Genomic DNA, 27,315 nt, shown 5'->3' with positions numbered 1-27,315 from the left:
AGGTTTGGAGAGAGTGATGAGACACAGGGATCATTGAATCCACCATATTGGAACAATGCATGTTTTTCCTAGTCCATAATGTCATATGCCAATATACTGTATAATCTAAATAAACTGTCACAACATTAAGTTAGCCCTCTGAAGGTCATTCATCCTCGTCTTCTCCTTACTCAAACAACCTCACCTGGATGAAATATTAGCTCATTACTGTTCGCTGCTCTGCTATAGCTCTGTGTTTGTCTGAAGATGTCAGAAAGAAGAAGGGGGATGAGAGTAGGAGAAAGAATTGGGGGTTGGGGAGCGATGGAATAAATACCCGTCTGTTTTCCCCTCAACAGAAATAAACAAGGCGTTCACTTGTCAGCCTGCGAGAGAAGGGCACACTGTTTATGCAGAGCAAAAGAGAGACACACACACAGATGCACACACACAAATCTGGAGATGGGTGCTGTTGGCGAGTGGGGGTGAGTAAAGAGGGACACAATTCCAAAAAACACATGTGTGTATATTCTTGACACTTTGAGAAGCACTTGATATGTAGCCCTTCCTCTGTACAGTATGGCTGTATGCCTAAATTATAGCACCACTATTTTGATCTAAAAAATGACATGAAAACATATCATAAAAAGTTCAAAGTCAAGGCCACTGTCCAGATATTTTTCTTGTAGCCATGTAAGAAACATATTAAAACTGATAAGCGACATGTGTACGACTGTTTGAGACCAACTGATTGGACATGGAAACCTAACTTGGTATAAAAACAGCAGTGTTCCTCTTATGAGATGGCGGTGCAGCATTCGGTTTCCCAGGACAAAAGAAAAATAAGTTTGGAGGGAGAAGGAGCGCCAAGACAAATCAGTTTAGTGCCTACTGTTTTCCTCCCATTCGTTCTATTTTACAGCTTCTAATGTCATCGTCGGGGTATTTAAGTGTGCAAGCGACTGTAGCTATTACAATATATTTTTATTTTGCGGAGAGGCTGCACACTGACATATATTGTATTTTCAACTTGGCAGCAGAGATGTAGTCAACAAGGATGAATGAGCTGTAGTGCGAGCACTCAACTGTCAATCTGTGCTCATACACAAGAGCTTTGTCCACAAGAGTGGGTGGGGGGGGGGCGAGTGTGCGTGTGTGTACATGCGTGCCTGTGCGTGTGCGTGTGTGTGAGGCCGACTCCAGAGAGAATGTATCAAGGCTACAATGACTTTCAACTGAAATGTATATGAGATTCAAATTACATTCTCTTTTTCCTCTTTACTTTCCCTTCCCGCACCCCTCTCCCCCTTCCTTTGTCTTCTGGGAGCCTTAGTCAGCTAAGCTCAGATGTAAAAAGATTTTCTTCTCTCTCCGTCTCTCTCTCTCTCTCTCACACTCACACACTCACACACACACAGTCTTAGCCAAAGGGCAGTTGGATGTAGGTAAAAAAACAGGTGAAACCCCATTTAAAGTTACTTAGATACCGCCAGCAGCCGGCTAGCCTGGCTCTGTCCATCGCAACAAAATCCGTCCACCAGCAACACTAAAGCTCACTGTCGTAAAATGACATGCTGTGGTTTTGCATGGGGTTATGTTCGGGCCTATTTCTTGCTTGGGAGTCCTGGAGGCTTGACGTTACCAGGCAACCAGCGGAGACGCCAGGAAGTAACTGGATCTTACAAACATCTATTGCCTGTTTAGACCAAAGCCTGATATAGCGTATTCCTCTGTGCCACAGACCTCCATTGTTGTCCAAAAACTATTAATAACACATCAATGAGTCACACCATTGCACCGGACGACATGTTCCTTCATTACCATGAACACTGACACTGTAGTGCATTTTTAGTCACTCCCACATACACCGTCCTGCTACCGCACCAAAGCAGTGGGCATCAAACAAATGCACTAGTGAATACACGGTTCTTAAAAACTATAGTGCCAAGCTATTTTAGCCTTTTTTAAAACATGAAAGTATACATTTGTGACCAATTTTTAAAGATGTGCATCTTCAGCCCGTTTTCATTCCCAGGGGATCAATTACTGGCGCTTTGTCACGGCGGTTGCCGTTCGATACAACCGCACAAAGCACGACGCACCGGGCTTTCCATTAACTACAATGTAATAGCATCTGCAGCATCAGTAAACGCTCAGAGAAAGTGCTGTGGTGACGTAGTTTAAAGAGCGAAAGAGACACAGGGACACACTCTACAAACGTAGTAATTTTAAGCCTAACCATGTTGTTTTTTCCTAAAACTAACGAGGCTTTGTTGCCTAATCCTAAGCAAGTGTTTTTGTTTAATTTATATCGTTATGATGTGTTTACTGCGACGGAAAAGTGACGCCGAGGGGTCTGACAAAGCGTCAGTATGTGACGAGTTGGGATGAGAACAGGTTAGTGTCTTTAGTAGGAACATATGAGCTTTGGGTTGAGAGCCATTGAAAGGCTGGGAGAGAGAGAGAGACTGGCTGACAGTTTACTGGTTTTGTTCTTTTAATGGGATTTGTTGATGATTGCTAGCAGCCTCATCCTTTAATTCAGTTTGGGATGCTGAAATGCACACATTATAACAAACAAAACATGTAATTTAGCCATAATTTATATGGCAAGGAGTGCTATTGATGCAACATGTCTTAGTACAGGAAGTGTGTAAGAAGTGAGCCATTAGCTCAGTGAGGGTTGACTAAGAAGGAGTGGAGGGAGGTAAAAGGGAGAAAACATGGAGGATTCCTCACAAGACACGTCTGTAACTCACATCGCTGTTTTCAAACAATGTCTCCAGTGAGACGGAGTGAGAGGAACAGAAAACTTGCATTGCCCTGGGCATTGTAAAACAATGGCTATGCACATGAACAAAACAGACACACACACACACACACAAAAAAAAGAAAAACTGCACTTTCAAAATACCAAGAGCTAAGGTACAGAAAGTGAGAGCGGAGCGGAGAAAATAAGTAGGTGAGGGAAGAATAGGAAGAGGGCAGGCACGCTGAAAATAGCAGAAAGGGAAGGGAAAATAATGATGCAAAACCAGAGGCGGTCAAGGTGGGCCTGATAAGCGCTTGAGAGGAATAAATGTCAAGTCAAGCAGTAAGAGAACCCGAGGAGGAGGCGGCGGAGGTAACGGAGCAAGTGAGAAAAAGAGATGATGCAAACAAACCAAATAAGGGAACATAAAGGACAAATCTGAAACTGTCTATAATGGATCAGAGCTACTTGCATCATTTCGTCGCAGTGGCTAAATAAAAACCTTAAAAACACTATTGGCTAAATAACCTTTACATGTGTTTTACCCCACTGACTTCTATGAACTATTGACGTGTGCGTGTGTGTGGGGAAATGTCCGCGTGTGCGCTAACACGCCGGCATATGTCTTGTGGGAGTCCTCAGGGCATCCCATACACCCCAGAGAGCCCATTGATTAGCTATTAATAAAGCATAGAGATGCCATTGCTCACAGGGGAGGTCAGCGAGGGCTCACACACACACACACACACACACACACAACACGGGCAGCTACACAGTTTAAATGAACAGATATGGCAGAGGTTAGGTGAGGTTGGAGGGAAAGAGCAGGGGCAGGGAAATAGTGGAAGAAACAACAGGAAAATGGAGAGTGTCAAAAAGGAAAGAAGAAAAATTGAGTAGAGCAGGTAAACTGTGCCAATCTATTTCACCTGTCTTCTGCCCACTCCCCTACCGAGTTATTCTACCTCTATCTCCCTGTCCTCCTTTCACTTTCAGCCTCTCTATCTTTCTCTCGCTGCCTCTGCCTGTGTCCATTGTGGGCTGCATGTCAGAGCTCTGCTGGCTGTCTACATCCCGTCTTTGATTAGCGGTGATCTATGAGCCCGATGAAAGAAAATGAAGAAGGAAAAGTGAGTGAAAGCGGCGAAGACGGCCGGAAAGAGGTAAGCGAAGGAGCTCCTCCAGCTGATGGATACGACCGTGGTCAAGTCAGGACACATCTGAGCGAGAGAGAAAGAGCGTGAGAGAGAGAGACGGATGCGTCACACAACACACATTTGCATCTCTCATTCTGCTTTATTTGCTGCAGTTTTCATCCATTTTGTTCCTGGTTCCTCCTCAACCCACCTCCTCCCCTTCGGTCCCTCCACGGCTACCCTCCCTCCCACCCCTTTCTCCTTCCCTAGCATGTACATCTTCAGGTCACGGGTCATTAAGTCAGCTCCAGAGGGGATGTGTTGGAACAGGATATCTCTCATATTGCCCTGCCCCCACCACGCTACTGAACACAAGTACACACAAACACATGCACGTCTGAAATGCTCGAGTCGCTTTCTTTCTTTTTGTTTCTCATTCATCTCTCTTAATAAAACACACAATCACACAACGGTGAAAGGATAGACAAGTTTTTTGGCCTAGTGGTAATACGCGAAGAAAGGTAATGAAGAAGAAGACGGCCAGCTAATAAACATGGATGTAAATAATTCTAAAAAGAGATGGACTGAATACATTTGTGAGGCCTTAAGATACACACAACAGGATATGGTGAGTAACACTGAATGTAAATATAACTATTTTTTGTTTACAAGGAAACTCCACAGGGCACCTTTAAGTCAATAAAGCTGGTGTAGCCAGGTTTATTTTCAGAACTATTTCATATGAGCAACACATATTCACCCAAAGCACTCTGATGTTTATCTGCAAAAAGTTCACATAAATCACATTTTCCAAAGAATGAGAGACTAAACTATGGGCCACTTAAAGGGATAGTTTGGGTGTTTTGAAGTAGGGTTTTATGAGGCAGTCATTCACCAAAGTCACACAATAACACAAAACTAACTGACTGACTCAGCTGTAGACCGACAACCCAGGTGTTCTGCAAGGTAAAATCTCAGTTTTTTTCAATGGAGTCTGGTGGCTTTGGCAATGGCATATATGGATACAACGTCTTCAGTTCCCCATCGGAAAGGGCTGTCTGACAGCAAGGTAAAGCGGTGAAAATATTCTAAATCTAGCGTACGCTTAAACTGAGATTGATTTTTTTTAGGTGGGCCTTTCTTTTAGGTGTCTAAAATATGTTTTTCTGCTGGCCCTGTCCACAGCAGTACATCGCTTTACTTCCCTACAGTAACTCCTGTCTGCTTCTCCAAGCTGGGTGCATGCCGACCATCATCTACCGTAGGGAATACATCTACTATGGATAAGTACCTCATACAACCCCACTTAAAAACACCCGCACTCTCTCTTTAAAGCTAATATATAATCTAATTCCATTACTCTTTAGATAAAGCTACAATACGTACCTATTATCAAACAATAGTTATAAGCATGGAGCACTGGATAATGTTGGGCATGTGGGTGTTTTTCAAACTGACCAACAAAACGACTTATCTTTAGGAAAGGTCACACAAAACAAATTCACATTTGAGCTCAGGCAGATGTGACAAACACTGTCAGACTCCAGCAAATGCTTGCTTGCAAATTTATACACATACGCACCCATGCACACGCATACAAATACACACACACACACACACACTTCTCCACCATGGTTGTTGTGCACTGTCAAACAACATTAGATTGCAAGGCGGTGTCAGTGGGATAATTAGAATAACACATCCACTGTATTCTTCATTATGTGTGTCATCTTCACTTACTGGCTGTGCTTCCTCACTGCCACAACCCTCCTCCTCCTCCTCCTCCTACCCCAACGCCCCCCACCCCTAACACACACACAGTTTTACCCCACCCTAAAAGTCACATGCTTTTTTTGAGGCAAGTCATGATCCCCATTAGTGATGGCCTCAAGTATAGATCTGATTGTCTGAACCCTCATCATGTATGTTTCCTTAATTAGGTTCTCAGGCTGGGGGAGGAGGAAGAGGAGGAGGAGGAGGAGGGGGGAATGCAGCAGCGATACACAAAGTTGAAGCGCAGCATCACCGTTTGAGGAAGAGGGTGTTGGCGAGGAGATCGTGGTGGGTGATGAGTAATGCTCTGACGTCGGCACTGCATTTGGCAAAATATCTGACAGCGATTCTGTCTGCTGGCATGTACTTACACTACTATTGTAAGTATATATGCGGGCGGATCCGACGAGGCACGTATCCATTCAGTCAGAAAGATGCAGAGACGCACCGCGGTGCTGCAAACACAGCCAGCGATCATCTCATGCACAAAGAATATATACAGTGTAAAATTAAAAGCATGTCGGCCGGCAGGTCAGAAACAAACAGATTCACATGCATGAACCTGCGCACACCTTTGGCTGAGTGCGGTTAATGAATAACTAACTAGCAGAGAGGAAAGGGAGCCATCTTCTCTGAGTAAGGCCAAATGAATTCGCCGAAGCGCTATGCAAATGTTCCCTGGGCTAACGAGACTGCCTGCATGATTGGAGTGCCATTGAAATTCTCCTCGTGCACAGCCCTCTCTCTCACTTCCTCCCTCCCTCCTTCAATCTCCCTCCATCTCTCCCGCCATTTCAATCTCGACACAGAACATCCATGTTCCTGTGCATGTACACTGTCTGTCTGTCTGTCTGTCTGTCAGTCCACAAATAACCTGCACATTTATGTCTCAAAAGCCACAAATCGGCGTTTCCTTTTCAACACTCGAATCGTGTCAACCACTCGGAATACAACACTGCGGCCCTATCAGTGCCTGGACAGCAGTGAATGCCCCTGTGTCTTCTTACTCTCTGTCTGTCTCACTAATGCACACACACACACACACACACACACACACACACACACACACACACACACACACACGCACACACACGCACACACACGCACACGCACACACACACGCACACACACGCACACACACACGCACAGAGTCCGCTCAAACAGAGTGCGCTCAGAGTCGCTCTGCACCTGTTCTCTCTGTAAAACATCCAAACACGAGTGCTGAATAAATAACCCAACCTAACACAAATAACTGCCAGGTTCACACGCACACACACACACACGCACACACACACACACACACACACACACACAGCCCATAAACACACATCAATAAGTAAACACCGCCTATTTCCCCCTGCCCTCTTCCTCCCACCCCTCACACTAGGCACAAACTGCTGCCATCGCAAAGACAAACACACATAGATGCGCTCGATGTGTGTAATGGTTAATGGTCAGAACAGGGATGAATAAAAAAAAGTCAGAGAGAGAAATGGAGGAGAAAGGGTAGGTACGGGGGGGCATTAAGCGCTTGTCAGATGCATCTTTAATAGCGGGACACAGTGGCTTTAGAGCCCCTGGCCTCCTCTTCCTCCCTGGGGTGCTGGGGACAACAAGAAAACACAAGCACACCTCTCTCTTTGTCCATCCTCTCATACGTCCTCATATACCTACCCGCCTCATTCCATCATCCCTCCATCCTATGCCCACTTTGCCATCTGCATAATTTAGCATGTCATGCTTTTGTGCCACTTTGTCTTTTCTTTTTCTGCCTATTCTGCCATTTTTTGTTTTTGGTGGTTTATCTTGTTGTTCACTTTCAAGGTTTGATGGAGTGGAAGGAAAAGACGATGCTTTGTCACTTCATCTCCTAATAAGTGCCTCCGGAAAGGAAGCGTGAGAGAGAGAGGTAAAGTTAAGAGAAGAGTGGATTGACAGAGGGGTAAGATAGAGAGAGGATAGGGCCTCTGCAGAGTGGCCACAAAATGGAGACTGGGACAGAAGCTGCAGCAGCTGTGGTGACGCTACACTTCACAGAGAGAGAGAGAGAGAGAGAGAGAGAGAGAGAGAGAGAGAGAGAGAGAGAGAGGCAGTGTGTGTGAAAGAGAAGGGGGATTAAACAACCTCAATCAATGGATGCAAAAAACTCAGACGTCACACTTTTCCACACCCTTCACATTCTCTCCCTCTCTCTGTCTCCCTCCCACTATACCAACCAATCAATGATTCAATTAGAAGTTAAATCAATAAATCTACATATCTATCACTTTGTGTCTTTCTCTAGTGGCATTCTGTCATTCTGAAGCTTCTCCATGTAATACAGCAGAGGTGTGGGAGTACTGTACAATCTCAGGCACACTTTGTGAATCCACAGGAACTTTTGAACAAGTTATGATTCATATTATTGTAATACTCTATATAAATCTTTTCTTAAAATAGAAACAGCATTTTTAAAAAGAAGCAGATTGAATGTAATTTATCGCTTAACCAGGTTGGTAAAGGCATATTTTCCTTAGCCTGATTTATTACTCTAATATGACTCACACTGTAAACATTTAACGAAGCTACTCAGTTTAATATATTCAACCACAGTATGTAATGTGATTCACATAAACATGGAGTTTGCGATTTCAAGAAAGAAATGTGAAATTGTACAGTATTGGTCCGATTTCTTCATGCATTCCAACATAAGATAAAATAAAACATGTAAAAAGATGAACTCTGTGTATGTTTTTTTTATCACTGTTAGTCATAAGTCACATTTTCCTTAAAGGTACAGTGTGTAGGATTTGGCAGCATCTAGTGGTGAGTTTGCAGATTGCAAGCAACTGAATATCCCTCCGCTCACTCCTCCCTTTCAAAGACTGCGGTAACGTGAGTCGCCGAGTGCAAAACCGGGGTAACGCCGTTCACCTCAATCAGGGGCCATCCATAACGTAACACCGTTTAGGAGGAACGGAAGTCAGACGGCGGCTGGTGGTACTGCAGTTTTGCGCTCTGTGGCTCACGGTACCGCAGTTTCACAAGCGTGTCGGAGAACTACAATGACCTTTGTTCTTGGCTACTGTAGAAACATGGCGGTGCAACACGGGCGGACTCCCTGAAGAGGACCCACTCCCTATGTACTGTAGATATGAAGGGCTCATTCTGAGCTAACCAAAACATGATTCTTAGTTTCAGGTGATTATACAATGATGAAAACATAGTTATGAATATTATATTCCATTTCTGCTGATAGATCCCCCGAAATGCTACACACTCTTCCTTTAACTCCCAAAGAGACTGAACTAACGACATATAGCACAAAATCATGAACATGTGAATATTTCCAGACAAATATCTGTTTTATCATTTTGATAACGGCAATATTCTATGAGGAATAACATACCTTAAAGACCAACAGAGTACTGAGGATTATGCTACGTATGTGTATAATAGCCCAACCATTACTAGATTCTTGAGGCCGATACCATTACTGATATTTGAGAGTTTAAAAAAATCCAACGATACATCAGCTAATAGTCATGATTAAGTTTGTTTTGAAACTAAGTAACGGTGACAATCTGACAAAATCTCTTTATACTTAAATTTGGCAAGTCTGAAATGTGATTTCTTGTTACTCATCAGCTGACATATACACAGATATCGAAATATCTGCAATAAGAGGATATTTGCCAATACAGTGCATTGGCCCAGTTTATTTACTGGTTGGTAAAACAGGTGAACAGTGTCACCCACAAACCAGAAATACAGACAGACAGAAAGAAAAGTGTTGAAATCTCCACATTTGGAGATAAAAGATTCATTCTCCTGACAGTGATGACATGTACACTACCTGTCACAGAAGTGTACATAAATATGCAGCTATGTCATCTGTGTGTGTGTGTGTGTGTGTGTGTGTGTGTGTGTGTGTGTGTGCGTGCGTGCGTGCGTGCGTGTGTGTGTGTGTGTGTGTGTGCGTGTGTGTGTGTGCGTGTGTGCGTGTGTGTGTGTGTGTGCGTGTGCGTGTGTGTGTGCGTGCGTGCAGGGGCTGAGCCGTGGTGATGCACTAATAAAAATCAGGCAGCGATGCATCCTCACACCTTCCTCATTCCACCCGCCGGTTCGCACCCGTTACCATGGTGACCAGATAAAACTCACACTGTTTTAAGCTCCAACTGGAGGAGGAGATGGATACTAACAAAGTGACACACACACACACACACAGATGAAGTTCCTTCATACACATCCATCAACAGAGCGTCCTCTTTCAGTTCCCTAACTGACAAGCAAACAAATGCTAATTTTCTAACCAACAGCAACACGAGCAAACCATCAATTAGAGGGAGAGACATGGCTAGATATAGAGATAGCAGGGGAAGGGGAGGTATGACAGGGGAGTAAAAACCAGGATAGCCAGTCAACACACAAAGCCCTCCTGTGTTTGACTGTCTGCCTGTCTATCTATCTGTCTACTCCCCCCCCACCCCACCCCACACCGCCACACACTGCTCCGTGAACGGGCCTCTACGCAAACAGATTTGGCTGTCAAATACTGACACGACACCCAGGCAGGGTCGTCTCGCAGTGAGGCCAGCTGTCAGCAAACACCCTCCTGCCTCTTCATCAAAGCCCATTCAAACTCAGCTTTATTGACCAACACAGCCGTCTGTGTGACATGTGTCATCCTGTCAAGCCAATACCTTGGCATACACTGTCCCTAATAAATGGCAAAGCACTAGAGCATCTCGAGTGCTATCGAAGGAGAGAGAGCTGTGCACGCCACCAGGAGCTGATAGAGTGGATGGATGGATGGATGGATGAGGGGTGGTGGGCTGGGAGGGGCGCACACGTGCACTCTGTGTATATGTGTGTGTGTGTGTGTGTGTGTGTGTGTGTGTGTGTGTGTGTGTGTGGCCATGATGCTGACACAGGCCACCAGTCTGTACCAGGGAGGGAAAGAGATGAGAGGAGGCTTCGAGCCAAAGACGGACGGAAAGAAGAAGAGGAGCACTGTGTTACTAATAAGACCTATTCATCAGCTCTGGAGAGAGAAAGAAAGAGAGAGACAGAGAGAGAGATGGAAAACAAAAAAAAGCTCTCAAACCTTTTTCAAATGCAAATTCAGATGGTTTACTGTAGGATGGTTACTTTCATTATGGAATAACCTGGAATAACACGGAATAACACGGAATAACGATTATTTTCTGGATTAATAGATTAATCATTTTGTCTATTAAATGACGATCTTGTCTTGTTTTTGCTCGGTCAACAGTCCATAACCCAAAAATATTCAGTTTACAATGATATAAAACAGCAAATCCACACACTGAAGAAGCTGGAACAAGCAAGTGTTTGGCATTTTTGCTTGAAAAATAACTGAAATTGATCATTAAAACAGTTGCCAATTATTTTTCTGTTGATAATTGATTAATCGACTAATCAATTCAGCTTTAAAATGGTGTTTCGTATTCTTTATCAGCCCAAGAGTATAGTATATTGTAGAGCTGCAACGATTAATTGATTAGATGTCAACCATTAAATTAAAAGCTAACTATTTTGATAATCGATTAATCGGTTTGAGTAATTTTTTAAGAAAAGAAAGTCAAAATTCTCTGATTGCAGCTTCTTAAATGTGAATATTTTCTGGTTTCTTTACTCCTAATGACGGTAAACTGAATATCTTTGAGTTGTGGACAAAACAAGACATTTGAGGATGTTATCTTGGGCTTTGGGAAACACTGATTTCACCATTTTATAGACCAAACAACTAATCGATTAATCAAGAAAATAATCGACAGATTAATCAATAATGAAAATAATTGTTGGTTGCAGCCCTATTGTATTGTATACTGTATATAGATATCATACATACATACATAATAATTCTATCCAACTCTTTAACATCTGGACATGATCCGACGTCATGAGGCATAAACTTATGTTTCACATGGAATTATTGATAAGAATAAACAGTAAACATACTGTAATGTATTGTGGTCATATGTTCATAGGGCAAATTACAGTTTTTTTAATTAAAGCATATGGATGACTTGTCCTAATCAGCTTAGTCACAGAAAGCTGCTCATGTGAATATGTGTGTGTGTGTGTGTGTGTGTGTGTGTGTGTGTGTGTGTGTGTGTGCGTGCGTGCGTGCGTGCGTGCGTGCGTGCGTGCGTGCGTGCGTGTGTGTGCGTGTGTGTGTTACATGTTCACACACATGCTCTAGCTTGTTCATATGTGCATGTTTTACCGTCAAACAGCCCGGCCCGGTCTCACCACACTCACACTGAGGGATCCGTGACAAGAGAGAGGGGAATCCAACAGCAAGCTCTATCGATCCAGACTGGAAACCCCCCTCAGGCCACACACACACACCAAACACACACACACACGCACGCACGCGCGTACATTCACTCACACACACACACACTACAGCTGTGCTGGATCAATGAGTGCTCCCGTGTGAAGGACAGAGCCATACAAAGAGGCACACAAACACACACCTCTATTCACACACAATTGAGAGAGAGATGAAAGGGGTGCTCGGTATCACAGACTGAGATAAGGGGCAGAGGGAGCAATACGTATCATCTGACCTAAACAGTCTCATCTGACACCCTGCAATTTGCCACTGCTCCGCGGAGCAAATGTTAACACTGCTGCACCGCGCAAGCCTGCACACACACACACACACACACACACACACACACAGCACACGTAGATACGGCATACAGCAGCATGTAGGAGGCTCAGTTTCAAACTGATATTATTATTCCTCACTTACACATTTGAATAGAGGATCAGACGAAGCAGAGAGAAGAGCTCCAGACACAGCAGAGCCCTGGAGGTGTGGCTGCTCTCTTTTGGGTGACTGTGATGAGCAGCTAAACAGATCTATCACTCATCAAATTAGATCTCCCCCCCCCCCCCGCCCCCCAGCCCACACACACCCCTCTGTCCTTCTCACACACTCACACACACACACAGCACATGTCTACTAATGCCTGATTTATCCCTGTAACACAGCTATTAACCACAGCGGTGTCAGTCAGTGAGTGAGGAGCCAGAGATGTGCCAAGCAAAGGCCATTTCATCAGACTTCCTTTTTGAATGATTGGACTATTTTGTTAAAACCTTCCTCCATCTTCTCTCACTGATGAAACAGGAGATGCCAGTGACACAATTACATTGATTAAGGGCTGTCAACAATCACAAACATGGCAAACGAGGAAAAAAAGCTTCATTACAATATAGAAAATTCCATTTTTTTCAAATACTGACAGAGCTCTGTATTTTTGGATAGGGATTTATTCCTTCTAAAAATAACAGGAGACATTTCTCATTTCTCTAAGGGCAAATGTTCTCGAGTCCATTGACATATTGGGATGACATTAGATCATTTGCTTTCCATTATTATCCACCACCTGATCAAACACAGCGAGCACGCACTGAGCCAAATATAACTCACATACGAATGGAGTTTGCAGGGACATTATATTTCAGCGAGAGAGGACAGTAACACAAGGTGGATGTGTGGCTGAATTTCCTACCTGGGACGATGGAGACGGTGTCTTTCTCCCAGGACACCACGCTGACGTACTCCTGGACGGCTGAGGGGATGAGGCACTTGAACACGGCGACATTACCCCGCATGGAGCGCTGGTCGGCCACACGGACGGTGTAGGGCTCCCTGAACACTAAGGTGTGGATAAAAGAGCTGAGGTTAGTCAATGGAAGGATGTTGGTTGGTGGTGATGGTGGATGTCTCAGAAAGAGAGAACAAGGCTGAACGAACCTTGACCTTTTGTTTTAACTGATGACAAAGTGGTGAAAGTGAAAGTTACTAACAACTCAGTTTGTTTTGTGATAAAAGCGAGGCTGCCAGTCATTTTGTCAGAGAATCCCAGTTAAAAAAGTCCATTACAATTTCCAAAAGCCCAAGATTATGTCTTCACATTGCTTGTTTATTCAGACCAACAGATCAAAACCAAAAGATATTAAATATATAATAATATAAAACACAATAAATCCATCAAATGGTTACATTTGCAAAGCTGGAACCAGCAAACGTGTAGCATTTTAGGCCTTTAGGATACCAAACCATTGGCGGATGTTTGTGAGATGTTACCATGCAACATCCAACCAGCAAATAAATAATTTGTCAAAATTGTTGCAGATTCATTTCCCGTCAATGAGTTAATTAATTAATCGACAAATTCAGGGCTGCAACTAACTATTTATTTTCATTGTCGATTATTTTCTCGATTAATCGATTAGTTGTTTTGTCAATAAAATGTCAGAAAATTATAAGAAATGTCGATCAGTGATTCCCAAAGCCCAAGATGACGTCCTCAAATGTCTTGTTTCATCCACAACTCAAAGATATTCAGTTTTAATGTCATAGAGGAGTAAAAAAAAACAGAAAATATTCACAATTAAGAAGCTGGAATCAGAGAATTCTGACTTTTTTCTTAAAAAATTACTCAAATTAATTGATTATCAAAATAGCTGGCGACTAATTTAATAGTTGACAACTTATCTAGAATCTCTAGACTAATTGTTTCAGCACTGTATAAAAGTGACAATTCACCCCTCTTTGCTACACATGCCGACATCCTTCTGTCGCGTTAAACCCGTAGTAAAAAGCCGGGGCAGGTCTTGTAAACAAACTTGTCTGGTGTCCTGTTCAACCCCATTAAGCCGTCATCTCCCTCTTTAGCCCCAGATTCAAAGTCACACTATGACTGTAAGGAGGGTTGACACGGAGCTGCGTTGAAGGGGATACACAGCGAGTGGCCCTTGGCCTTTTAAAGAACAACGCCACAGATGCTATGCGACGGCGAGGAGTGGAGGGTTGCTCACGGCCGACGGACCTGTCACATGCAGGCGCCGGGCATCAAAAACACACCCCCTGCACATGGCATGCAGAGCACTAGGCTGGGAATCTGTGCCAGCGTACGGGAAGAATGGTGGTGATTAAGACGGTCTTAATGATGAAAACAGTAGCCTGTAGCTAACCGAATTATCTCTCCAGTTAACTCCGTCACATTTAGATTAGTGAGGAATGTGAAATGCTGAATCAGAGCATACATTTTCATTAAATAAATTAAGTAAAGTGAAATTAAATTAATGGATTATTTTGGTGAGGAGGAGAGACAGGTAGTTCAAGGGCATGCTAGCTTGGCTGAATGAACACTGCCCTGTGCTTTCTGAACGGTTTTGTATCAAGGGGCATTGCCACATTTTTCTCTAGTAACTTTGACATAATAAGGTACAAAAATGAGACTATCTGACATGAGTAAGATCAGAAAAATTACAGAAATGAGATGGGGTCCCAGAAAGGCTGATGTTGGGGAGTGCTTCTACAATCTAACACAATCTATCACCTCTATTCAACTACGCTTCCCTTAGAAATGAGGACAGTAATAGCTTAACAATGTAAAACACACACACACACACACACACACACACACATAACAGAGGGAGTGGCCCCGCCCTCCAATGTTTTCGCTCTTTCCCCCAGCTCTCCAGTGATATAATTAACGCCTAGCCTGAAGGCCAGTTTCCATGGTCATTAATAATGCTTTATGCCAGCCGCCACTGTCACTGGAACCCAGTGGAACCAAAGCCGATGTCCTTGTCCGAATGGTGGGGAGTCTTTCACCTTAAAGTCCGAGGTTTAATCTCCCAAGTCTTTTTGTCTGATTCTGTCCATTGCTTTTACACTGTTCTACTTTTTCATAATTGGCTGAACCTTGGACCCTTTCTTTCTTCGTTCCTGACTTGTGACGGAGCTTAGACTAGAGTAGAGCGCGGACTATTCTTTCAGCATTGTTGAAATTTAACCTTGCATCACACAGTATACAGTATGACCAAGCCGAATATAGATGAGGTTTATAACATTGGATTGTGGGGTCTTTAGAGAATCAATTGCGGTGTTGTGGATGCTACTTTGTACCTCAGCTAAATTAATGGTTGCAATAAGATATCCTCCAGAGAGCGTATCACTTCTCACTATGGCCAGCTGACACACGGGACGCTAATGTGAGCCGAAGCCTCATTTGTAAACGAGTCAAAGCTAAAGGACAAATAATTCCAATCAAGTCTTCATTTCAATTCTTCATTCGAACAGCCCCTGCTTTTCATTGATGCCATCTACATACAGATCAATAGCCAGGATCGACTGAGTGGCCTCACCTATTGTGGCCGAGCCAATTCTTTCAATCATTTATTTACTCTCTGATTGACCCCGCTGCCGCTCGTCAATAGCAGGGAAAATCCCCAATGCCCACTGTGCCTCTCATAGAGTGTTTAAAACCAGCTTGACAGGTTGTAAGTGTTTGGTGCAATGATGAGAGTCATCACATGTCAATTCAGTGGGAGTTCAAATCCAGTCAAGGTCACCTCAGGTTTGTACTTCCTGTGCTTTGACCCCAGCTAAGAAAGCATTGTTCAACCACTCCTCACCCCATTGAAATCAGTCAAATAAGCCCTGTATGGCAACATGCCCTTGAACACGACCATGTAACCGGCTCCAATAAGAGGCAACTGTTGTGATAGCATTGTCATTTAACACACGTTCCTCTTCCGAGATATGAAAGACACAGAGGGGGGAGAAAAAAAAAACATTACATATTCATTCTCTTAAGCCTTGTGACAGGATGCAAATGGTAGCCCAACTGATTTGTGTGTAAATTGCACTCCCCCTCATCGCATGCGCAGCAGAATCATTAGGATGTTACTGATGCCTGACTATATGCAGCCTGGTTGCCTAGGAACGAGCTAAAACACGGGTCTGGTGCACTGGGCGCACTGGGAGGCAAGTCTTGTATCACTGTCGCTTCAATAATTAACGACGGGGAAACCAAATACTGCATTTACTTATTCATAAAGCGAGCCGCAAAAACACAGAGAAGGAGAAAGGGGGAAAATAATGACATACAGGAGAAATGAATGGACGCAGGTTTCATTATTGAATGGATAAGGAAAGCAGTCCTTGTGTATCAGGTTCAGAGACCCTACTTATTGTATTAGTAAGGAAATGTCAGCCAGAGAAAAGATGAGGAGGGCAGATGGAGGAAAGGGATCTAAACACCTGCTGTCTTGGCCCGGGCCTACGTAGGTTTGTGTGTTTAAGTCGGGACAAAGGGGAGCTGAGGTGAGCTCATTGAACAGGTGTCCTCATTTCATATTTTCAAGTTTGCGTCGAGAAGACTTGGGTGCACAACATGATGAAATCCTCTGACTCAGAAAGAATGTTTTTCAAGCACAAATGCCTGTAATGACTAACTGTATGTGCGAAAGGTGCGCTTTCATTTTTAGAGGAAGCTCACACATCTGTCATTGGGTCCCTTAAGTTGTTACCAAAAGTGAAAATGATTTGTGTGTCCTTAAGAAGAGAAAGTGAAGAAATGCACTGCGAAGAGATGCTCAGATGGAAGAGGAGAGAGATCATTAAAATACAGTAAGGTCTTATTCCTGAGGCTATAGATCCTGCCAAACTGATATGTTACACACAAACACACACATAGAGCTTTGCTTTAGGGGTTTGGATCCAATTCACAAAAATGGATTAATACAGTTTTGGTTTTTTTTTGTCGATGTGTAATTGACTTTCTCTGGCTCTTTTCTTTGATAATACTCAGTTTGACAACTGACAGATCTTTTGGGAAACTAAACCGATTGTTATTCTTATCCTTCAAAACTAGAAACAGGTAGAAGACTCCACGAGTAAGTATAGTTACATATAGGTAAAATTAACAATGAATTCATCTATCAGAATTTATTCTGTTTATCATTACATACAATTCATTATTATATGCAATAAGTCATTAATATATGGGTAGTTTTTTGAAAATCGAATCTTACAGGGACTGTTTGTAACTTCTTACACGTATAAATCAATCCGGGTCGGTATCCCATGCGGGCTCGAGTGTGGCTACGCTGTTCAGACAAGACTCCAACACAAACTACACGGATGCACTAAACCGCAAAGTTATATTTAGTGAAGCCCGTCTTGCAAAACAGTGTTGGCCGCGGTCGGAGGACGCGGGGGAGACCGTAGCTTTGGTCTCCAGGGCCGGATGTCTCTGCTCCGCTGCCTGCCTGCCTGCCTTCACTCACACACCGCGCTCGTTCTCGCTCTTTCGCTCCACTCTCACGTGCATGCACGCACACTACACACTGCAGAAGAGTTAGTAGCTCTGAGAATATCTAGAGAATGTAAAGTGGATGTTTGTGCAGAAATAAATGCTGCAGCTCCTCCAGACCAACAGAGGTTTCCCGTGTCTTGTGAAGTGACGGGGCTCCGCAGCTGAGAAACGTTATCGTCTCCGACCAAAATTCCGGTGTCAAGCAATTTCTGATTCTTACAAACAGTCCCTTTAAGCAAGTTTTAAAAGTTTGCAAGTTGATTTTTAGACCATACCGAAATGAATGGAAACTAATGGCTGACTGAAAAGTAATAAAAGATGCCTCTTGGCCTTGTGGTTACAGCGCATAGCATACAGTTTAACCGCAACGCCCGGGTCCGATTCCGGCCTTAGGACCTTTGTTGCATGTCACATCTCTCTCTCTCACCTATCTCACCCATTTCTACACTCTCATCTCTCAAATAAAGGCAAAAAATCAGGAATTCTACAACATGAATCTGAAAATGATCATCAGGAAGTACACATGAGTTGTAGTTAAGGAGCCTCCAAAAACACAGCTATAGTCTGAGAATGAACTAGTCCCGGATAGAGATCATGTTTGGAGTGGCATACACACTATATGGAGATTTTTTCTGTAAATACGTTTTGTTCTAAAAGTATTTATTATTCAATAGCTGTCTCTCAAAGCTCCTTCTAAAATCTATCCAACAATTTTATAACATTTTTTAACCAAAAAATGAACTTGTGCAGTAGATTGGTATTTAAAAAGACACCTTCAAAAAAGCTTGAGTAAAAATAAATACAGGAAAACTAGATTAGCCGCAACGAGGGAGCCAAATAAAAACATATAGAGGAAAACAAGCAGCCCACATAGTGATTTTCATAAATGTAGAGCCATCCAGACAGGTGCTAGTGCTATTATTGGCCCACAATCAGCATGCATGGGAGAGGGTGAGAAAGAGGGGGAGGGATAGAGAGAGATGTGAAGATGTGAAGAGAAGGGAGAGAGAGAGATGGAGGGAGGACAAGACGGATGGCGAGGGGGGAGAGGGGGTGGGGCAGATTTTTTGGGGGGGTGTCACACTGCGAGCTGTCAGCTGCCATCATTCTCCTGCGCCACCTGAGACGGGGCATGCCACACCCTAGCGCTCACGCCTCTGTCGCCCATGGCAACTGCAGGGTTGTGTGAGCGTGCGAGCGAGTATGTGTGTGTGTGTGTGAGTAGGACTCTGGAGGTAATGAGGTGCACACGCATGCACGTGAGCCCTGGTTATGGAGCTGTGGAGTTGTGGTTGCCTCAGCATTTAATTGATTAATTGTTGTAATTATTTGGGAGGGAAGGTCATCCCAACACTGAGGCTGGCTAGAAGGTCACTCTCACGCTGGAGGGACTGTCCTCCTCTAGGGACCACGCAGGCCATATGGGTGTGTTTTTGAGTGTGTGTGTGTGTGGTGGTGGTGGTTCGGGAGACAATCTGGCAGCATTTTGGAGAATAATTTTGTTCGTTTGCATGTGTGGGGTAGGGAACTGCTGACTGTCTCTTCATGCAGGATTGATCAACGCAGTCAAAATGTCTGCCTGGCTATTACCGTGACCTGAAAATCCACTTCTTTTTTCACGATTCTGTTCACATCTTTCCGTGTCTGTAGCTGACTCTCCAAAATCTTTCCTGCCAAACACCCTGACAAAGAGCTGGCAACTAAACACCAAGAGCCAGCTTGACGAAAATGGCTCTGTGTGTGCGTGTGTGTGTATGTGTGTGTGTGTGTAGTTAGGGGACTTTCCAGTCCATGGACAGATGGAGAGACTGGGAGACAGGAGGCTTGCTGGCATGAGCTACACACAGGCTGGTGTGCATGTAAGTGTGTGTGTGTGTGTGTGTGTGTGTGTCTGAGTGTGTGCGTGCATTTGAACATACATGTCTGTTGTATACACGTGTATCCAGTGCGTATCACATTAGGTCATATGCATGTGTTTATGATGCTTGTGTATGTGTGTGTGTGTGTGTGTGTGTGTGATGAGTGTGAGAAAGAGCAGTAACACCTCCCCTCAGTGTGTTCAGCACCTCTCCCCAGCTTTGACCTTGGCAAGGAGTGCGGACAGGTCACCAAACCAACTGTCTATGTGGCTGCGTGTCTGTCTTCTGGAGGATTTTTAATATGAGGGGTCAAGACGCTGCGCTTTGAGACACTTCACCCCCACTGAGAGGAGTTGTTGGTTTAGGATGCCAATATGACGACCGTTTGGGTGGCCATATTTACAGAGGCTGGGCCGTAGCTGGGTGATGCTGTTGTGACGATTAAAATGTGTGTTAAAGTTAACTGCTCCCAGCTAGGGAGAGACACATTTCTATAAAGATGTAGCAATGTGATATAAAATATTTGGGAATGACTAGAAAGAGATTTTTTTTAGGTATAACCTCCAATTTTACACCTGAAGATCATCAGGGTTACCTCGGATTGAGCTTGAAACTTAAAGGGGAACTACGCCCATTTTCAAAATTCAATGTTATTCCTATGGTCTAAAACAGTCCAAAAATATAAGTAAACATGAACAACTCTCTCCCAAATCCAAAAGCTAGAGTGCTAAACCTCAAACTTGTGATGTCACAGGGTATAAAGTGTGGAGCTGCTCCATAGACAATGAATGGGGAGAGATGCTCTAGATGACACTGAGTGCACCCAGAGGAGTGATCTGAGTATATGGGAACATTTTCTGTTTCATAACTGATAACACTACAATAGAATAAAGCTCATTTGGGTATAAAAAAGAAAACAATCATTCTGTGGTTCCACGAAATCAGTCTCCCATTCATCGTCTATAGAGCAGCTCCACAATTTATACCCTATGACATCACTAGTTTGAGACTTACTTCTCCGGTTTGAGAGAGAGTAGCTTCACACATACTGATTGAACTTTACTAAGCCATGAAAATAACATAGGTGGTGTTCCCCTTTAACGTTTTAACAGAAAGTCTGTTTTATAAACCGAAGATGTGAAGTTTGAAAGAGATACAGTAGGCGTTTACCTGGGAAAGAGAGTTTTGAATAAGGGATAACGTACAGCAAGCGGGTCATTGTTGTGAAATAAAACCAGAACAGGGTGATGCTGGACTTAATTAAGAAATCAATAATTTGACTCAAAAATGATTCTCCAGAGTCCGAGATCAGAACTGCTTCCATAGCAACGGTCTGTTATACATATCAGAGGTCTGCCATAAAGAAATAATAGACCAGAGAGCGCCGTAATTGACCAATCAGAATCAAGTATTCAAAGCTGTGTAATAATGAAAGACAATACTGAGTTGCACTATGGGAAGTGTAGGATCCAGCTGTGTTTGAAGACTGACCCATACGAGAGAATAAATGTCAAGATGTCTCAGTCTCTTGTGAGTCTCCCCTCTTAATGAAGGTCCAATGATAAAATGCTGCAGTACACCTTTAAAGATTGGGCCAGTCCAAGAATGAGTTAATATAACTGGAGCAAAAAGTGGGGAATCCAGAAAAAACACTGATGTAATACAACACATTAAGCATTATACATTATTAAGAATTCTATCAATAGTATAAATGTTGTTGTGGTGCCAACTGTGAACCACAGAATCAACAAAAATAGTAAAAATGTTGTCAGCTATGCAGATTAAAAACTGTAGATGCCATTTTAGGGGATTGAAAGTTAAATTAGAATGAAGATTTAACTGCTGCTACAAGCTGACTCCGCCCCATTTGAGGATGTCATACCAAAGTTTTCATATTAGTCTGACTTATGTGGGCACAAAATGTTTACAACCCCCGACTTGTGAACACCATGTCACTCTTAAATGAGCAGTGTGTGGGATTTAGCGGCATCTAGCGGTGAGGGTGCAGATTGCAACCAACTGAGTACATCTCCGCTCACTCCTCCGTTTCCAAGCGTGTCGGAGAACTACGGTGGCCTTCAGGTAACGTAATAACGTGAAAGGCTCTCTCTAGAGCCAGTGTTTGGTTTGTCCGTTCTGGGCTACTGTAGAAACATGGCAGAGCAACATGGACTCCATGAAGAGGATCCGCTCCCTATGTAGATATGAAGGGCTCATCCTAAGCTAACGAAAACACGATTCTTAGTTTCAGGTGATTATACACTATTGAAAACATAGTTATGATTATTATATTCCATTTCTGCAAATAGATCCCCCGAAATGCTACACTCTGGATCTTTAATAATGTTAGCAAGTCAAAAGGATTCAAGAGACATCCAACAATAGAGCTAAACTAGGGTAATGTCACCATTCAAAATGCATGTAGAGACCTAAAATAGCATAGCAGAGTGTTGATGTAGTACAGTCAGTAAGAAACATTAGTAAAGTTCCCCAGGAATAAAACTAGTTTGCATCCAGTGTGTCCGACCCTCACCTGCTTTGATGTGGATGCTGGGGCTACGAATCTTGCCCGCTTGGTTCTCAGCAGTGCAGAAGTACTCGTTGTCATGGATAATGCTGTTGTAGGCGGAGGGGGAGAAGGGGTAGAGCTGGAGGGTGCCGTTGGCATGCACGTGGCGGATATGGGGCACGTCGTAAATGTCGTCTCCGGCGGCCAGGTACCAGCGCAGGACGGCATGGGGGGCGCCGCCCGCAGGGCAGGGCAGGGACACCCCCACCGAGCTGGAGAAGGTCACCCGCTGCAGGGAGGCGTTCACAAAGTACAGCCGCGTAGAGACAACATCCTCACTGTTGACTGTTGGGATGAGAGGAAGGGAGACAGAGTTAGTTAGTTGGTGAGTGTCAGACATGCAGGCGACATTCACATATCAGACAGGTATGAAGAGAGGGAGCATGTGCACTTAAAACTGATAATGAAACACAATAACACTGTAGCTATTTTCCCGAATAAAAATAATGTAACAACATATTAACACATAACCTGCCTATAAATACAATTTACAAGGATGAAACATCACAATGTAAGTAAAAAGTATTAACACAATGTGTGCACAAATGCAGTAATTATTTACTAAAAGTAGGGCTGAACGATTAAAAAAAATATCTAATTGTGATTATTTTGACTGATATTGCGATTACGACAGTATAATATTTTGACGCCATTATTCTCATTTTTATTGAAAAACGTATGGTGAGATTTTTGCAGGGATCTGTACCAAACAAAGATGTTTTTTTTAACTCTGTACAATTTGATGTGCAGGCCAGGACATCTCGGCAGCATGACAATATTTCATTTAAAATGAGATTTTCACACACATTTCGCCTTTAACAAATATTGCAAGTATTTCAAATCCTGTGATTTGAAAATTGTAGTAGGCCATATTGCGATGTCGATAGAATTTCGATTAATTATGCAGCCCTAAATAAAGGAGTGCTTGGCAAGTGTTTCTGCCTCTATTCTTGACTAAAATGATGTTGACCTAACTGACTGGTGAAGTAATAAATTATAAGATATGAAAGCATGATATCAACTGTTTTTTCTTGCAGATATGCCAACTAACCAGTTGCCAAAAAGTTTTAATAAGGGAAATATTGACTTTAGAAGAGCAAATCTTTCACCAAACAACATGAACCTGGCCAAACTCCCCTTTAAAGAAAACCAATTTTAAAAGTTTGATCAAAATGAAAAAAAATATTCAATCATTTTTTAAATAAAATGTCTTGACAATTGTAAACCATACCATTTGAAAAATAAAGAAAAAACAAATTTCAAATTTTGACTCACTTTGAAATATTCCTGAAGATACCACCTGATCTAACGCAAACACCTTCATAAAGTATACAAGCTGTATCTACAGGCATTCAGGTCACCTCAACCCAAACAACTTCCTCCCTGTGTGCCAAACCGCAGCCATCCATCTCATCCCATATGCATTATCCTAATATCTCTAATCTAATATATGAGCCCTTTGGAAATCTGCCTCTCAATAGAGGGGGAAAAAATGGGTCACATAACTCGACTCCCCCACCACCCTCATCCTCTCTGTTGATATCCTCCGTCATTCAGGAAAATAAAGTGTTGGCGTGATAGCAAACTGCTGCACTTCTCAGGCCTGCTGTCATATCCACTGTAGGTAGCTCTCTATCTGTAGCCATACAAGCCCGAGGAGCTGGATACCACAGATGTTTGTTGTAAAACAATGGTATTGTGGCACAGATGAAGAGCTGCAGCCAGATAAGTTGTCCTAGGGGAGATAGACCACCATATATCCTCTCTCTCAAACGCCCTCTTCCAGTTTAGAGTGAGGTAGCGAGGCATCATTTTAGATCTGTGTGTTTCTGTGTGTGTTTGCTGTGACTGGGGGGTGGGGGAGAGTGGGGGTGTAAAGGAGTGTAAAGAAGTGCTGAGCTCAGCTTGGCTAGAGGCCAGGGGAAGACGCTGTGCCCCGAGCCAGAGAAAGAGAAGTTTCTTCTCAGACAATGATACTTAATTAATCCCTTTTCCTGGATTGTGTCAACAATGCCTGGATTAGCCCTATCGCTTTAATTCCTTCCGCGCTGGGAGAAAATGGGGTGTTGGCTAAGACACATCAATGGAGATATAAAGACACTATCAGATGTCATTTAGGCTCTAATTTCTACAGATCCTCTACATCAATGGATATCATTACTATAAAATGAGAGACGGGAGCCCACTGGCCGTCTTTTTAAGCTCTTTATGCGTGGCAAGAACATGGATGATTGGTTGATACAAAGAGACCATTTTCATTATCTGTTCTGTCCCGTATGAATAGTAACATGGAATAACATAATGACATTAATAACATGACATGAATGGGGATGAATCACATGAGGAAAGGCTCAAAAGTAAAATGCAGGGATTAGGGATAAAACTCAAACTGACATACGGTGATTTTCACTCTCTCCTCCATTGTCCGACACATCTGTCTGCATCCCTCTCTCTATCTTTATTTCTGAGTTACTTGTCTTTTTCTTTGTGTTTCCCATCTGCCATCAGTCTTTCACCCTTTACCCCTTCGAAGACACTTTCTCTCGTCTTTTCCTGCCACACTAGAGACAGGCAATGTTATGGGATTGGAATTTGTATGCCAGACGCAAGAGAGTTAAACCCACATAATCTCCTTTTGCATTTAACACTCACACACATACAGTCTATGCACTCTGTAATCGCACTGCCGTGGGAGGCCGGTGTCCGACTTCCCTGGTTCTCATGTGTGTGTGTGGGTGTGCAGCGGAAGGAGGGATCGGGGAGCCGGGCAGGAGCGCAATATTGTAGACAGGACACGGGTGGCTGGTCTGGGGGAAAGGTGCTCAGGTGCAAAGGTGTTTGGATGCAACCGAGTGAGCGAGCGAGCATGTGTGTGCGTCTGTGTGCGGTAAGGTCAAAGGGATAGAGAGGTTAATGTTAAATGACTGCCTCAGTTCTCGATGTCAAACTCAGCCAACAGCAAAGGCTGAGGTGTGCAGGGAAAAAGATGTGATCGCTGCTCAAGGCACGGCAGAGATGCTGAGGAGCTAGAGCGTCATTGTTCTCCTGCCTACCAGCTAAAATTGGAGCAGATCCTCGGTGTTCAAAAAAATCTGAATTCAGGTCAAGTTCAATCCATCCTACCGTTGGAATCCGTGTCAATCACTCTCGCAGGCGGCTGGGCTGACTGATCTGCACTTTCAGCACCACGGAGAGCGCCACAACGTGCTGCTGGGTGAGGAACACACCGAAGTGTTTCCATACCGAGCAAATAGGGAGGTAGCTATTAGCAGATGATACCAGTGACAGTGACCTGCTTCTCTCTGATGACGAATGCTATTTTTAGAAGCAGAATATTTTCATGACAAAAAACAATTTACTCTAGCTGTAAAAGCCCTTATGAAAGAAACTATATCACTGTATAAGAATTTGTGTTCAGAAAACTGTCATCCTTTAGACTAGTGGTTCCCAACCTTTTTTGTCCAATGCACCCTCAAAAGCCCAACCAAATGGGCTCAAGTACCCCCTTTATACACATTTGATAGATGGGATGGCCTTCATGGAACTGTTTGATAGTATTTCACCACAAAGAAAAAAAAACGATGGTTGTCGTGGACCAATGGCTGCACATGATCCTGAAATTGTAAGCTGTTTTCTCCTTTTTCTTTTGGTTTTTAGTAGGTTTGGTCAAGTTTTCATTCATTCATACCACTTGGAATAGCAGCAGCTGAATGAGTCAACTATAGACTGTATATAACAAGTGGACATAGTCAACGTGACGTCACCCATTGGATTGTGAACTACGATTTTGAAGCCTCGAGTTCGGCATTTTGGTATTTTGGAACCAGAAGTGACACGAGAGGGTGGAGCTAAGCACAACTGAATGCTGAATAAGACTTTTTTAGGTGATCAAAATGTTACTATTAACTTTCATGAACTGAAAACACTGTGAAACGGTTAAAGTTGTAAGACAAAAACACGGACAACTCCCAAACCCGACAACACTGTGGTAGCTACGCCCTAAAGCATCCCCTGCTTTATGGTCTATTTGACTCTAAGTGGGACCATAATTTACTAAATGAACATCATGCTGTATTGAAGAAGACTTGAAACTAGTGATTGAGACCATAAACTCATGTTTACAATGTTACTGAAGTAATAAATCAAGTGAGAAGTTGGGTCATTTTCTCATAGACTTCTATACAATCAGACTTCTTTTTGCCACCAGAGGAGTCGCCCCCTGCTGGCTATTAGAAAGAATGCAAGTTTAAGGCACTTCCGCAATGGCGTCATTTTTCAGACCCGGAGGTTGCCGCCTGGTGTCAACCATCTAGTTCGACTTTTATGCTCAATTTGAGTCATGCAGTCAGCTTGATGTTGCTGGATCATTACTGGTTAAAGATCAGCATCAGATCAGATGTGGATATATCTTGTGTTTATTTCTTTCATCGAATTATAATCTCTTTTATTCGTTTTTGTCCGTGTTTCTCTGAGCTACTCCACAATCGTTCCAGGTTCTCCCTGGTAACTGCAGAAGTACCAACTAGGATAAAAGTACACCCGGTAAGCAATCACTGCTTTTTACGAGAGGTTCCAAACTTTTGGCTTTTGCCCTCTTAAAATGAAGCAGTGTCTACTTACTACCCCTCTTCAACCGCTCGTGACCAATTTAACAAAAGAGATGCTTTTTCTTTGTTTTATCTGAATAGTTTCTAAAGGCCTGAAGAGGTAAAGTTATCCAGTAATTCAAATATTAGAGGAAAGTCTGAATAAATAAACATAATTTTGTGTAGCAGAAATATGCCTTTTCTCCAACTCCTCAGATCTGTTATTCCATCCCTTGTAGATGTCCTGATCCCTGGTTTGGAAACCACTGCTTATTCCCAATATGCTCTAAAACTGGATAATCTGCTCAAAAATAAATAAACCTTAAACCATCATGTGATATTACCAAAAATGGCCTCAAACTAATTCAAAACAGCTTGGATGCAACAACTCAAACTCAGAGGGAAAACCTCTCAAAAGCAGCAGCTTATGATGCGATGGCTAATCGCTTTGTCCTACGGTATGAATTCAGGTCACTGAGTTCACATACACACAATCATGCACGCAAAGACACATGTGTACAACCACA

At 43.2% G+C, this 27,315-nt stretch overlaps 1 protein-coding gene across 4 annotated transcripts in view; it reads right to left on the bottom strand.

The window, feature by feature from the left end:
* The window catches only part of dscaml1 (Down syndrome cell adhesion molecule like 1), a 117,750-nt gene that overhangs the window by 82,709 nt on the left and 7,726 nt on the right, over positions 1-27,315 (bottom strand). For all 4 annotated transcript variants that reach the window (XR_012594737.1, XM_074642086.1, XM_074642085.1 and 1 more), the window contains exons 2-3: positions 22,167-22,487; positions 13,173-13,319 (exon numbers count right to left, since the gene is read on the bottom strand). Coding sequence is in view for 3 of the 4 variants with exons in the window: in XM_074642086.1 (XP_074498187.1) it covers positions 13,173-13,319; positions 22,167-22,487 (468 nt within the window). In the remaining variant the exon portion in view is untranslated. The remainder of the gene's footprint in view (positions 1-13,172; positions 13,320-22,166; positions 22,488-27,315) is intronic.

Source organism: Sebastes fasciatus, chromosome 7 (assembly GCF_043250625.1).
Source record: "Sebastes fasciatus isolate fSebFas1 chromosome 7, fSebFas1.pri, whole genome shotgun sequence".
Lineage (NCBI taxonomy): Eukaryota > Metazoa > Chordata > Actinopteri > Perciformes > Sebastidae > Sebastes > Sebastes fasciatus.
Note: the sequence above shows the minus strand (reverse complement) of the source record. Positions and strands in the feature narration are given on the sequence as shown.